A 15,826-nucleotide genomic window follows, 5' to 3' on the forward strand; every position below is an offset into this window, starting at 1 on the left:
AGAGAGCGCTAGTTATAGGGGACTCTCTAGTTAGAGGGACGGACAGGTGGTTCTGTGGACATGGGCGAGACTCTCGGATGGTTTGTTGCCTCCCGGGTGCTAGGGTCCGAGACGTCTCGGACCGTGTCTTCAGAATCCTTAAGGGGGAGGGTGTGCAGCCAGAAGTCGTGGTACACATTGGCACCAACGACATAGGTAGGAAGAGGGGCGGGGAGGTCATTCAAGAGCTCAAGGAGTTAGGCTGGAAGCTAAAAGCTAGGACAGACAGAGTCGTCATCTCTGGGTTGTTGCCGGTGCCACGTGACAGAGAGGCAAAGAATAGGGAGAGAGTGCAGTTGAACACGTGGCTGCAAGGATGGTGTAGGAGGGAGGGCTTCAGATATTTGGACAATTGGACTGCATTCTGGGGAAGGTGGGACCTGTATAAACAGGACGGGTTGCACCTGAACCAGAAGGGCACCAATATCCTGGGGGGTAGGTTTGCTAGCACTCTTCGGGGGGGTTTAAACTAATTTGGCAGGGGGATGGGATCCGGACTTGTAGTCCAGCAAGTAAGCTAGCTGTGTGTCAGGATGTCCAAGACTGTAGGGAGGCTGTGGAGAAGGTAGCACTGACAGGGACTACTTACAGACACAGAGATGGGCTCAAGTGCGTATACTTCAATGCAAGGAGTATCAGAAATAAGGTGGGTGAACTTAAGGCATGGATCGGTACCTGGGACTACGATGTTGTAGCCATCACGGAAACATGGATAGATGAGGGACAGGAATGGCTGTTGGAGGTTCCTGGGTACAGATGTTTCAGTAAGATTAGGGAGGGTGGTAAAAAAGGAGGGGGGGTGGCATTGCTAATTAGAAATGGTATAACGGCTGCAGAAAGGAAGTTTGAGGGGGATCTGCCTCTGGAGGTAGTATGGGCTGAAGTCAGAAATAGGAAAGGTGCAGTCACCTTGTTGGGTGTTTATTATAGGCCCCCCAATAGCAGCAGAGATGTGGAGAAACAGATTGGGAAACAGATTTTGGAAAGGTGCAGAAGCCACAGGGTCGTAGTCATGGGCGACTTCAACTTCCCAAATATTGATTGGAAGCTCTTTAGATCAAGTAGATTGGATGGGGCGGTGTTTGTGCAGTGTGTCCAGGAAGCTTTTCTAACGCAGTATGTAGATTGTCCAACCAGAGGGGAGGCCATATTGGATTTGGTACTCGGTAACGAACCGGGACAAGTGGTGGGCTTGTTAGTGGGTGAACATTTTGGTGATGGCGACCACAATTCTGTGACTTTCACCTTGGTTATGGAGAGAGATAGGTGCGCACAACAAGGAAGTTTCTACAATTGGGGGAAGGGAAATTACGATGCTGTAAGACAGGATTTGAGGAGCATACGTTGGGAGCATAGGCTGTCAGGGAAGGATGTGGTGGAAATGTGGGACTTTTTCAAGGAGCAGATACGACGTGTCCTTGATATGTATGTACCGATCAGGCAGGAAAGAAATGGTCGTGTGAGGGAGCCTTGGTTGACGAGGGAGGTTGAATGTCTAGTAAAGAGGAAGAAGGAGGCTTACATAAGGTTGAGGAAACAAGGTTCAGACAGAGCAGTGGAGGGATACAGGATAGCCAGAAGGGACCTGAAGAAAGGGATTAGGAGAGCTAAGAGAGGGCATGAAAAATCCCTGGCGGATAGGATCAAGGATAACCCCAAGGCATTCTATGCGTATGTGAGAAACCTGAGAATGACGAGAACGAGGGTAGGTCCGATCAAGGACAGTGGTGGGAGACTGTGTATTGAGTCGGAAGAGATAGGAGAGGTCTTGAACAAGTACTTCTCTTCAGTATTTACGAACGAGAGGGACTGTATTGTTGAAGAGGAGAGTGTGAAACGGACTGATAAGCTAGAAGAGATATCTGTTAGGAAGGAAGATGTGTTGGACATTTTGAACAACTTGAGGATAGACAAGTCCCCCGGGCCTGACGGGATATATCCTAGGATTATGTGGGAAGCAAGAGAGGAAATTGCAGTACCGTTGGCAATGATCTTCTCGTCTTCACTGGCAACGGGGGTGGTACCAGGGGACTGGAGAGTAGCGAATGTTGTGCCCCTGTTCAAAAAAGGGAATAGGGATAACCCCGGGAATTACAGGCCAGTTAGTCTTACTTCTGTGGTAGGCAAAGTAATGGAAAGGGTACTGAGGGATAGGATTTACGAGTATCTGGAACGGCACTGCTTGATTAGGGACAGCCAGCACGGATTTGTGAAGGGTAGGTCTTGCCTTACAAGTCTTATTGAATTCTTCGAGGAGGTGACCAAGCATGTGGATGAGGGTAGAGCAGTGGATGTAGTGTACATGGATTTTAGTAAGGCATTTGATAAGGTTCCCCATGGTAGGCTTATGCGGAAAGTCAGGAGGCATGGGATAGAGGGAAATTTGGCCAATTGGATAGAAAACTGGCTAACCGGTCGAAGTCAGAGAGTGGTAGTAGATGGTAAATATTCAGCATGGAGTCCAGTTACAAGTGGAGTTCCGCAGGGATCAGTTCTGGGTCCTCTGCTGTTTGTAATTTTTATTAATGACTTAGATGAGGGAGTCGAAGGGTGGGTCAGTAAATTTGCAGATGATACAAAGATAGGTGGAGTTGTGGACAGTGAGGAGGGCTGTTGTCGGCTGCAGAGGGACTTAGATATGATGCAGAGCTGGGCTGAGGAGTGGCAGATGGAGTTCAACCCTGCCAAGTGTGAAGTTGTCCATTTTGGAAGAACAAATAAGAATGTGGAATACAGGGTTAATGGTAGGGTTCTTGGTCAGGTGGAGGAACAGAGGGATCTTGGGGTCTATGTACATAGATCTTTGAAGGTTGCCACTCAGGTGGATAGAGTTTGTAAGAAGGCCTATGGAGTATTATCGTTCATTAGCAGAGGGATTGAATTCAAGAGTCGTGAGGTGATGTTGCAGCTGTACAGGACTTTGGTTAGGCCACATTTGGAGTACTGTGTGCAGTTCTGGTCGCCTCACTTTAGGAAAGATGTGGAAGCTTTGGAGAGGGTGCAGAGAAGATTTACCAGGATGTTGCCTGGAATGGAGAGTAGGTCGTACGAGGATAGGTTGAGAGTTCTCGGCCTTTTCTCGTTGGAACGGCGAAGGATGAGGGGTGACTTGATAGAGGTTTATAAGATGATCAGAGGAATAGATAGAGTAGACAGTCAGAAACTTTTTCCCCGGGTACAACAGAGTGTTACAAGGGGACATAAATTTAAGGTGAAGGGTGGAAGGTATAGGGGAGATGTCAGGGGTGGGTTCTTCACCCAGAGAGTGGTGGGGGCATGGAATGCGCTGCCCGTGGGAGTGGTAGAGTCAGATTCATTGGCGACCTTTAAGCGGCATTTGGATAGGTACATGGATGGGTGCTTAATCTAGGATAGAAGTTCGGCACAACATCGTGGGCCGAAGGGCCTGTTCTGTGCTGTATTGTTCTATGTTCTATGTTCTATGTTCTAGATCCTTGGACTCTAGTTTGACAAAGTGGCTGACTGACAATTCCCTGCACTGGAATCAGATGAGCCCCTTGACTGACTGCAGTCCTCTTTGACCTCACTAATGACTGGATCCCTTTGACTTTCAGACACAATCATTTTGCTTGAAGCATTACTGGGTAAGCTGTTGTAAAGTGTAACATTGACGTAGAAGGGTGTCACACAATAATATGACAAGTCCCTTGATTGTTGAATGTTTTGAAACTTAACAAGCTGCCAATCTCTCTGCACTAACAAGCAATTAAAACCAACGAGGTTGGTAACGATGTAAAGCCCAAAGGTTGGCAGCCTCCAAGTAAATGCAAAGTGAATGAATGCTGGGAAAGGAAGCTCAGAACCATAAGATACACCTTATGTAGAAGCATGCGTGTTCCTGTGCATAATGCAAGCTGGGGGAGGCATAAGCATCTCTGAGCTCTAAAATGAAGTCCTGGGGGGCTGAAGTGGTGTGTGTGAATTAGTCTGAAATCAGTCACAGAAGGGGTGAGGCTGGTGGTTCTGCAATGACCTCTTGCATGCAAGAGAATGATATCTATGGAGCATGCAGGGAAATTGTGATGAAGGTAAAGTTTTCTGAAAGCCCAGAGAAGTGAGCTGCTGCTGCCAGGTAACCATTCTGACTTTCATATTGGGAATTAACAATGTCTGGCTTCTCAGGGAACACACAGGAGAATTGTGAGCTGCACAGAAAATGAGGCAGGTTCAGCTAGTAATGAGATGCAAATGCATGGAAATAAGATAGGTGTCACCCACTGTTTAAACACTAAGGGGAAAACATTGGAATTTTTTCTCAACATTGTAATATATCAGATTTCCAATTTCAAAATATTTTTCCAATTTTTTTTTTACTATTTCCCAGTCCAAACAAGCAAAATTCTGCCAATAGTCTTCATTTATCACAATGTTTAAATAATAGAAATAGTGCCTTGTCCAAGACTGGATGTCAGATAACTAGCCTGACTGCACAGGGGTGGTAGAGGCTTACAGAAGATCATGGAGAAGGAGAACTGGGTGGGTCGTAAACAATGTGGAATGTGACATACTTGTCAACTACTTTCCCCCAAACTGGATCCTTGACTTCCTGACCTGCAGACCACAATCAGTAAGCATAAGTGACAATACCACCTCCACAATAATTCTCAATATCAAAGCCCTGCAAGACTGCATACTCCTTATAACACTCATGATTGTGTGGCCAAATTCCATTTACAAATTTGGTGATGGCATTACAGTAGTTGGTCAGTTCTCAAACAACAGAGAACAGGAAGGATTATAGACACCTTAGTGGCATGGTGTAAAAACAATAATCTTTCCCTCTGTGTCAGTAAATGGAGGAATTGGTCAAAAACTTCAAGAAGTGGGGTGGAGGACACAGACCTGTCTGTATCAATGGTGCTGAGGTGGAGTTGGTTGAGAGCCTCAAAGTCCTAGGGGTAAAATTCACCAATGATTTATCCTGATCCATTCAGGTTGTAGCTATGGTCAAACACATGAATGCATCTGCTTCCTCAGGAGGCTTAGGAAATTCAACATGTCCACAATGACACTTAACAATTGAAAGCATCCTATCTGGATACATCACAGGTTGGTATGGCAACCGCAGGGAGTTGTGAATGCAGCACAGTCCATCCTGGAAACCAGCCTTCCCTCTCTTGACTCTGCCTATACTTCATGCTGGCTCGTGAAAGCAGCAAACAAAATCAAAGATCCCTCTCACCCCAGCTACACTCACTTTCACCCTCTTCCATCAGGCAAAAGATACTAAAGTTTGAAAACACGTATCAACAGAGTTAAGAACAGCTTCTACCCTGCTGTGATCAGACTTACGAATGAACATCTCATTTTTTAGAGTTTATCTTTCTCTCCAACTTCTGTAAAACTATATTCTGCATTCTGATCTATTACCCTGACATATGCAAGATATGATTTGTGTGGTTAGCATGCAATACAATACTTTTTCCTGTATCTTGGTATATGTGACAATAATAGAACGTATTCAGGTTATGTTGGCAAAAGGCAACAATATAGATGAGGAAAAGGAAGGGACCTACAACCTGGGACACTACTTGCTTGACCAGTTATGGAGATATGTTGGTGATGTGCTTGCCAGATTGTGCTGTGGAAACTAATCTAAAAAGCAAACCCACCAAGGTGAAATTAATTTCTCCACCATGGAGCTTGGGTTGACTGATGTGTGATTACCTGACGATTCTCTTGTCTGTTTTAACCAATAACAGTGACAGTGAGTCATGATTGTAGCCACATCAGGACTTCCCATTTTCCCAAATCTTGTGAAGGGTGGGTTATGTAAAGGGTAGGTCGTGCCTCACAAACTTTATTGAGTTCTTTTGAGAAGATGACCAAACAGGTGGATGAGGGTAAAGCAGTTGATGTGGTATATATAAATTTCCGCAAAATGTTTGATAACATTCCCCATGGTAGACTATTGCACAAAATATGGAGGCATGGGATTGAGGTGATTTAGCAATTTGGATCAGAAATTGGCTAGCTGTAAGAAGACACAGGTTGGTGATTAATGGGAAATGTTTATCCTTGAGTTCAGTTACTAGTGGGGCACTGCAATGATCTGTTTTGGATCTACTGCTGTTTGTCATTTTTATAAATGACCTGGATGAGGGTGTAGAGGATGGGTTAGTAAATTTGCAGATGACACTAAAGTGGGTGGAGTTGTGGACAATGCGAAAGGATGTTGTAGATTACAGAGGGACATAGATAAGCTGCAGAACTGGCCTGAGAGGTGACAAATGGAACATAATGCAGAAAAGTGTGAGGAGATTCACTTTGGAAGGTGTAACAGGAATACCGAGTACTGGGCTAATGGTAAGATTCTTGGTAGTGTAGATGAGCAGAGAGATCTCAGTGTCCTTGTGCATAGATCCCTGAAAGTTGCCACCCAGATTGATGGGGTTGTTAAGAAGGCATGCAGTGTGTTAGCTTTCATCTGTAGAAGGATTGAGTTTCTGAACTATGAGGTCATGTTAGCTGTACAAAACTCTGGTGCGGCCGCATTTGGAGTATTGTGTGCAGTTCTGGTCGCCATATTACAGGAAGGATGTGGAAGCATTGGAAAGGATGCAGAGCAGATTTATCAGGATGTTGCCTGGCATGGAGGGAAGGTCCTATAAGGAATGGCTGAGAGTCTTGAGGCTGTTTTCAGATGAAGGTGAAGCAGGTGAAGAGGTGACTTAGTAGAGGCATACAAGGTGATCAGAGGATTAGAGAGGGTGGACAGTGGAGCCTTTTTCCTCAAATGGTGATGGCTAGCATGAGGGGACTTAGCTTTAAATTGAGGGGTGATAGAAATAGGACAGATGTCAGAGGTAGGTCCTTTACTCAGAGTAGGAGGGGTGTGGAAAGCCCTGCTAGCAACAGTAGTGGACTCACTAAGATTAAGGACATTTAAATGGTCATTGGATAAGCATATGGATGATAATGGAATGGTGTAGGTTAGATTGGCTTTAGATTAGTTTTACAGGTTTGTACAACAACCAGGGCTGAAGGACCTGGACTGTGCTGTAATGTTCTATGTTCTAATTCCTCCTCCTCGGACGAGGAGACGTTCCACTCCCACACACCCCAAGTGTCCATCTATTTTGAACAACATGCTTTCTCCCCTCTATCATCCAGACAGCCCTCCACTGCAACTCCTCCATTCCCCCACTGCTCTAAAACCCCCCCCAAACACAAGAAAGACAGGGACCCCCTTGTCCTCACCTACCACCCCACTAGTCTCCATATCCAATGTATCATCCTTATACACTTTTATGCCAACTCCAATTAGGCCCCACTACCAAGAACATCTTCCCCTTCCCACCCTGCTCCACCTTCTGCAAGGACTATTCCCTTTGTCACTCTTTTTTGGTTTGTGCCACTCTCCCCACCAACCCCACCCCACCCCCTCTTCTTTCTTTGCCCCCCCCCCCCCCCCCAGTCCCTGGTACCTTCCCCGCAACCGTAAATGATCCAAAATCTGCCGGCACCCTCCACCCTTCACCTCCATTCAGGGCCCCAAACAGTTCATCCAGGTGAGACAGAAGTTCATGTGCCTCTCCTCCAGCCCAGTTTACTGTATCTCGTGCTCGCAAATGAAGACTCAGGGAACGTTTCTCCAAGCATCTCAGCCGGCCTGTAAGGGCCAACCTGAGCTCCCCGTCACCGCCCATTTTAATTCCCCTCCGATTCACTCTTCGACATGTCCATCCTCAGCCTCCTCCATTGCCACAGCGAACCAGACCGCAAATTGAAGGAATAACATTTTATCCTCCACCTGGGCAGGCTTCAGCCGAGAGGCCTCAACATTGAGTTCACCAATTTCAAATAAACTCCCTTCCCAGCCCCTCCCCCCTCCCTTCCATTCCCCTCTCCCCTCCCCCCCCCCCCCCTTCCATTCGTCTCAAGACCCTTCCTTCTAGCTACGAACCAAATTCATTCCTCCCACTGACTAATCAAGCCATAGCCCTTTATCTGTATTCATTCAGCTCTTCTCCCTACCCAAAACCCTCCCACCCCTCCCCCCCTTTACCTGAAGCTCCCCTCACACCCCTCCCCAGTCCAAAAGAAAAGTTACACCTAAAACATTGATTTCTACACCTCCTGCTGCTGCCGGGCTTGCTGTGTTCTTCCAGCCTCCTGGTTGTCTTTCCTTTATAATGTTCAGCAATCTTGGTGCTGTGCGATGGTGGGGATTTAGATTTAATAGATCGGGAATTAATTAGAAACCCGCGAGTACAGTGTACGCAGGAAATAGATTTCAACAACTTTGAAGAAAACTCAAAGTTAGAGACGAGCAGTAATTTGTGAGGATCACGCTGGAAATTAAAGAGTCTCATGATAATAAAGTGAGAGTGGGTGTTTGGAAGTTAAATCAACGACTGCATGTAGGGCTGAGGAAATCGCTTTTTTTTTAACTTCAGAGTGGATAAAACCGATGAGAATCGGGACGGAGATTGACCAAGTTAAAAATCACACCACACCGGGTTATAGGCCAATAGGTTTATTTCGAATCGCGAGCTTTCGAAGCGCTGCTTCTCCATCAGGTGGTTGTACACCTCAGTCCAACACCTCCAAATCGAGGTTGGGGAAAACTGTCTGTGTGTGAATACGGTTTGGAAGTGAGAACGTAGACAAAGACAGGGCAGAAAGCAAAGAGGAGATTGATGAACTCAATATCGAAAGCGGATCCCATGAGATCCTCCCACCCAAAATACAGTAAGGTTAAAGCTAGGTTACAAATCTGCAGTGAATCGTTTTTAGTTTTTTTTAATCTCCCCGAACGAGATACATCAAAACAGGTCACATCTTACGAACTAAAACTGTGGCGTTTGAGTGAAAGTGGCTCGGGTCACACTGCGTGGTACACAATAAAGACAATTTGAAAGTATTTGCTTCTGGCTAGTGAGAACAGAGCAATCGCCTCCTCCAGATGAGAAACACTTAGCGCTTCTGAACTTAACCAGAATACCTTCCAGCCAGAAACCACCTCCGTGTGTATCCAATCGATCCCTGTTCCCGGTGTCCAAACTGTGGCGCTATGGTCTTTACTGGCAGATGGTACTTTTGCAGAAAATGAAATCGTTTTTATTGTCAAATTGGACCTGATTCTAACAGGAAAAAAAGCCGACCACAGGGAGACAGGAAGAAAAAAAATCTATCGACAAATCAAGTTGGCTAGCACTGAATCTGAAAAGCAGGAAAACCAATGCTCGTTTTTTCAAAAAAAAATAATTTAAAAAGCTCCATGGTTCTTCATCAGATATAGACGAGCCCAGCTCTCCGGAAGCAACACAAGAAGGTGAAAGTTGTCACCCTTAGGATGGGGAGGGAGGTCGGTGGGGGGTGAGGTAGGAGCGGAATCCGAGCTCGATCGCGCGCTCACCTGTGCGGGAGCGCGCATGGCTCCCATTTGAGCCCTGTGCATATGTGCGCGCGCGTGCAGCCTCGCTGGCGCGCACAGCCCCGGAGTTGGGAAGGGAACGGGAGCGAGAGCGGGAGTAGCGGCGCTGGGCCAAGTGACCGCTCCGCCTTCAGCTCCAGCTGTGAGTCCCCGCGCCACTGCAGCGCCTGTCAGAGCGTCGGGGCCAGCTGCAAACTCTGTAACAGGCGCTCGCTCATGTCAGTCCCACCGCTCAGCGTCCCTTTGACTAACCACCCCCCTCCCTGAAACCCAAAAGACAAATTATCCCCATTCCGAAGAGGGGGAACAAAAACTTTGTCTGGTTACTCGTCTCGCAGAAAACAACAACATTTTTTATTGGCGATGGCACTGAAAGCACTCGCGGGGTATTGCATTTTCTGGACTCTGCTGTTATCCCTTCGCGATGTCTCCTGTCAGCTAGGTAAGAGATTTTTAAATGACATTAAAATGACAATCAGTCATGAATGTGTTGACAGTATTTAAATTGTTTGGATGTAATACTTTGTTGATTTGTTTTGAGGAAAATATGAGGCCATCTGTCCTTTGTCACTTTTATTCAAGTTAACCAGACTCTGATTATTGTGTTTTTTTTGGTGGTAGTGGGGGCGGGTGGAGTGTGGTTCGGGGGAGAATAATAAGAAAAAACAAATATTTGGGGAATTGCAACCGGTTTGAGATCCACCAAGCAGCTTACATCCCAATGTCTCCAGTACGATCCGTTTAATCTTCGAAATCTTGTTATTCTCAATGAGACACGTGCATGCTGTGTTTTCTCGGGTAATTGAAATATTTCCCAAATTCTGTCTGCTCGGTGTTAGTTGTAGTTTCAAAGATAGTCATCCTGACAACAAAATCGGTTTTAATAAAGGCCATTTACACCGAGCAAAACAATAAATTGAATTCGAAACATGAGAATGTGGCATTGGAAACAAATTATTTGTGAGTAAGCGTTTTGTTTTCCTTTAAAATTCCCTTGGCTTGCGCTAGCACTTTAAACAAGTTATTCTTTTCTGAAAATCGTTCTGTTCCATCCGATCTTCGGGTCTCCTGTTTGAATGTAAAAAATGCATTTTTATTTAAATAATTATCTTCGTTGTACCAAAGAATATCTTCACTTTTTAAAGTTTTAAATATTGCAGCTTTTAATCGTGTAGAAATTAGTGTCAATTCAAAGCGTTAATGCTGATATGATCAGACAATAATCCAGTCAAGAGCGAGATATTTAAGATTTTCTTTTAGAATGTTGGTAAGTTATGTAAATATTATTTATCTCTATGGTCCTGCCGATCAAGTAGAATTGATAATACAAAGTGCAGAAAATGAGCAACGATGTTTCTCCACGTACGGTGTTACTAACTTCTAGAGTTTTGTTGCCTGCGTTTTTTATATATACGTTTCACGCCATCGTTTTGGGTTCAGCGGTGATGTAAGTTGTAGAGATCTTACTGCTGTGAAGCTTCAGTGCTGTGCTCTGAGCAGTTTTCTTTTGCATTCTGCATTGAAACAGTTCATTGTTGTTAAAAGGAGTTCACTTCTGGTTTGTAAAATAGACTAGTCTTGAGTGGTCAGAGCAGGTCCGAGGAGTTTTGGAACTGAGAATTTCTTGGTCATTTATCATCACCCCATCTGGTTTATGTGTAAGCATTCCAGGGCTAAACAGAATTCCCCGGCTTTCATTTACAACTGAAAACAATCCAGGAAAGTTTTGTATCATTCAAGACAGGCTTACATTTGTCACATTGCTTTCATTTGATAGGCACAGTCAAAGCTTACCTTTTTTAAAAAAAACTTTAAAACAGCTTTACATATAATGAGGAAAGAAATAATGTTAACGTAGTACAAATCGGTGTAATAACTGCAAATGATAGGTGGTAGCAATGAAAATGGCGAAAGCCTTAATGTGTGTCAGTTATATTGATGGTCTATCTCCTACAACTGCAGTAATTTCAGATATCAACACATATTGGATTGCCTTTCCTCGCCGGAGGGCATTGCTTAAGTCAACATACTTTGAGCACAGTGAAGTGTCTCTTGAGCTCCCTTAGGGTTAGTATTGCAGGGTAGTATCAGTAGCACATTGGATATTCTTTCAGATGTGCTCTAACAATTTGGCAGTAATACAGATTTCTTATGTCTCATTTCATTGTTTTTTTTTGCTTTTGTTCTGATTTTCATTTTCCATTATGGTCAACATTATAATTATATAGGATTTAGTTTCCTTTTATCCATATTGTACGATACACATTTAAGCTGGGGTTCATTTTGTCTGTGTTTTCTATCGGACTTTGGTAATCCTATGCAACAGATCTGCAGTTGAAAATAGTAACCTTGCAGTAGTTCCCAGAAACAGGGAATTGTATTGTTTTCTCATTAAACAACACTGATAGTGCTTACTATTAGCTGAAAAAGAGACACACTTTATTTGAAGAAATTGCATATCCTCAACACACATTTCAGCATATTAGTTACTATTAAAGGACTGATTGACCAATACCTTGATTGAAAAAAAATCTCAATGGTAAATTCTGCAGTGTTTTGACAGGTATTTTAATGGGAACATTAACAAATGGACTGTAATAGATATAAATTGTGATGGTGATTTATTCCTATTGAATTGGTATATTTTCCCTGTTTGTCTGTCAAATTTCCACATTTTGGGTCTTGCCTGTTGAAATTTATATATTTGATTTTTTTTTTGCCAGTGAGAATAAATGACTTTTCAAATCTATTCATCTCCAACTAGCCTACTTTGATGCATAGTTAGTGTTATACTTACTTTGACAACTAATGTCTTAAAAATAAAGTCTTGAATTTCCATTATAACTTTTTTATTTCAATGAAGCCATTTATATATTATATATATGTCGTCATTGTGGCGTCTTCACATACAGTGTAATGTATTCTCAGTTGTTAAAAAAGTGCAAGAATTTGTTATAAGTGACCTTATCAGGTTGCTTTCATGTTCCTAGATATATTAATACATGAAAACGTCTTTTGTAGTACATCTAGAGGTGTAATCCTTTCATTTTTCATATGCTATATATAATGCATATTTAAAATTGTTATTGAATTCCTTTGCTACCAAATATGTACAGTGTGTATGATGATTATGTGGAAAAAACATAACTATAATTTATTTATTTTGGCCAGACTTTGGCTGAAAGTATTTAAAAGCTGGACTGACAAAGGCAAATCGAGGTTTGAGTATACAGCTGATACATATCACCTCAGAGATGAATAGGATTGGGTGGAGGAAGTAAGAGTTAACATACTTTAATACATTCAGAAAACATTACGCTATTTCAGCTTAATGCTTAAGTGACAAATGCCCAAAGAGAGAGAACAAAGTTTTCTTAGCAATAAAAAACTGTCCAGTGTACTTTAAGACCAGTTGTTCAGTACTTCACTGTGAAAAGCTGACTTTTTATAGATTTCACAGCCACTTAACAGTTCCTGTGTTAAAAGAGATTTCCTGGAAAGATGATGGGAGGGCCAAAGTTAGTTTCACAGTTAGTTTAAAATGAATGAGAATTTTAATATTTTAGAACATGGGGATGAAGAATTGAATTTTTACCGAGTTGCATCAGCACATTTTGTTGAATGAATGATAAGTTTGTTTTTTTGGAGGAAATTTGATTTACCTTGACATTCCTGACCCCATGTCTTTTCCCCTGTCCTTTCCGAGGTATGGAAATTACTATTATGAAAAAAAATGCAGGCCTACCCAATTGAGATGAGATTCCTCATTTTAACTGGAGATTTCTTTCCACACACCACTTTTAACTGATGGTGTGGTGTTTTGGAAATGCTGCTGTCTGGATTTCAGAGTTTGTGTGAAAATGAAAAGCTTACTGATGAGTCAAGAGCATTTTGAGAAGTAAGTTAATTTATTTTAACGTGTTCAAATGTCAGGAATTGGTACAGTATTATAATGTAGATGTCTTTTTAACACAATAAATCATTATCTTTGCAGGAAAATTCCCTATAATGTGAACCTTACCTTGACCAGTATTGATTGTATAATCATTCACAGGTATTGCAGTATTTTTCCACTGGAGCAAAAAAAGACATTAAACCATGTAGAAAAAAACAATCTCTGCTGTTGGGTTTAATTGAAAAGGCAGATCTGGCTTTTTATAAGGAGATCCTAATACTGAAATTGGAAGAAATGGTTTAAATTTGATTCTGTTCATTTAATTGTTCGCTTTGTTATCAATATTAACAATAAATCATTGCACACATGAAATAACAATAAAATAAACCAAGTCATAGAGATATCCAGCATAGAAACAGACCCTTTGGTCTAACCTGTCCATGTCAACCACATATCCTATATAAATCTAGTCCTGTTTGCCAACATTTGCCCCATATCCCTCTAAACCATTCCTATCCATGAACCCATCAGGTGCTTTTTAAATGTTGTATTTGTACCAGCATAAACCACTTCCTCTGGCAATTCATCCCATATATGTAACATGCTCTGTGTAAAAATGTTGACCCTTAGGCTCCTCTAAAATCTTTCCCCCTCACCTTTAAACCTATGCCCTCTAGTTTTGGACTCACCCACCCTGGGGAAAAGACCTTGTCTATCAACCCTACCCATGCCCATCATGATTTTAACAACCTCTCTAAGTTCTCCCTCAGGCTCTGATGCTCCAGGGAAAATAGCCTCTCCCTATAACTCAAACCTCCAACCATGGCAACATGCTTGTAAATCTTTTGTGAACCTTTTCAAGTTTCACTGCATCCTTCCTATAGCAGGGAGACCAGAATTGCAAGCAGTACTTGAATAGTGGCCTTACCAATGTCCTGTGCAGCTGCAAAATGACCTTCAAACTCCTATACTCAATGCACTAACCAATAAAGGCAAGCATACCAAACGTCGTCTTCACTATCCTATCTACCTGTGATTCTATCTTCAATGAACTATAAACCTGCACTACAAGGTCTTATTGTTCAGCAACGCTCCCAGGACCTTACCATTAAGTGTGTAAATCCTGCTCTGATTTCCCTTTCCAAACTATAGCACATCCCATTGATCTAAATTAAACTCCATCTGCTGCTACTCAGTCAATTGGCCCTTCTGATCAAGATCCCATTGTACTCAGAGGTAACCTCCTTTTGCTATCCACTGCACCTCCAATTTTGGGGTCATCTGCAAACTTACTAACTATACCTCCTATATTCACGTCCAAATCATTTATATAAATGACAAAAAGCGGTGGACTCATCAACGATCCTTGTGGCACACCACTGGTCATAGGCCTCTCGACTGAGAAGCAACCCTCCACCACCACCACCCTCTGTCTTCTCTGTATGAGGCAGTCCTGTATCCAAATAGCTAGTTCTCCCTGTATTCCCTGTGATCTAACCTTGCTAACCCGTTTTGCATGAGGAATCTTGTTGAATGTCTTACCAAAGTCCCTATAGATCACATCCACTACTCTGCCCTTATCAATCATCTTTGTTACTTCTTCAAAAAAACTCAATCAACTTAGTGAGACATGACATCCCATGCACAAAGCCATGTTGACTTATCCCTAATCAATCCTTGTCTTTCCAATTGCATGTAAATCCTGTTGGCCCTCAGGTTCCTCTTAAATCTTTCCCCTCTCATCTTTTCCTCGGGATTCCCTCCAACAACTTGCACACCACTGATGTCAGGCTTACTGGTCTATAGTTCCCTGGCTTCTCCTTACCAGCTTTCTTAAATAATGGCACCTGTAAGTCAACCTCCAGTCTTCCAGCACCTCATCTGTAGCTATTGATGATAGAAATATCTCAGCAAGATGTCCAGCAATCTCTTCCCTGGCTTCCTACAGAGTTCTAGGGTACACCTGATCAATTCTTGGGAATTTATCCATCTTTATACATTTTAAGGCGTACATCACCACCTCCTCTGGTGTAATATGGACATTTTTCAAGATGTTGCTATTTATTTCCCCACATTCTCTATCTTTCATACCCTTCTCCACAGTAAACATTGCAAAGTACCCATTTAATATCTCCCCCATCTCCTGTGGTTCCAAACATAGGCCGTCTTGCTGATCTTTAGGAGGCCTGTGACGTGTGGAGTGCCACAAGGATCGGTGCTGGGTCCTCTACTTTTTGTCATTTTCATAAATGATTTGGATGCAAGCATAAGAGGTACAGTTAGTAAGTTTACAGGTGACACCAAAATTGGAAGTGTAGTGGACAGCGAAGAAGGTTATCTCAGATTACAACAGGATCTTGACCAGATGGGCCAATGGGCTGAGAAGTGGCAGATGGAGTTTAATTCAGATAAATGTGAGGTGCTGCATTTTGGGAAAGCAAATCTTAGCAGGACTTGTACACTTCATGGTAAGGTCCTCGAGACTATCGCTG

At 43.0% G+C, this 15,826-nt stretch overlaps 1 protein-coding gene and 1 long non-coding RNA gene across 6 annotated transcripts in view; one reads left to right on the plus strand and one right to left on the minus strand.

The window, feature by feature from the left end:
• Nucleotides 1-9,562, minus strand: part of LOC140480483 (uncharacterized) — a 106,953-nt gene extending 97,391 nt beyond the window's left edge. The window contains exon 1 of the long non-coding RNA XR_011961306.1: nucleotides 9,008-9,562. This is a non-coding gene — a long non-coding RNA (uncharacterized lncRNA). The remainder of the gene's footprint in view (nucleotides 1-9,007) is intronic.
• Nucleotides 9,428-15,826, plus strand: part of vwde (von Willebrand factor D and EGF domains) — a 204,740-nt gene continuing 198,341 nt past the window's right edge. For 4 of the 5 annotated variants that reach the window (XM_072575396.1, XM_072575397.1, XM_072575398.1 and 1 more), the window contains exon 1: nucleotides 9,429-9,881. In XM_072575396.1, the coding sequence (XP_072431497.1) occupies nucleotides 9,803-9,881 (79 nt within the window). In that variant the 5' untranslated portion in view covers nucleotides 9,429-9,802. Of the gene's footprint in view, nucleotides 9,882-15,826 lie in introns of all 5 variants that reach the window. The other variant, XM_072575400.1, reaches the window with a different exon arrangement.

This window comes from Chiloscyllium punctatum, chromosome 8 (assembly GCF_047496795.1).
Source record: "Chiloscyllium punctatum isolate Juve2018m chromosome 8, sChiPun1.3, whole genome shotgun sequence".
In the NCBI taxonomy this organism is placed as follows: domain Eukaryota; kingdom Metazoa; phylum Chordata; class Chondrichthyes; order Orectolobiformes; family Hemiscylliidae; genus Chiloscyllium; species Chiloscyllium punctatum.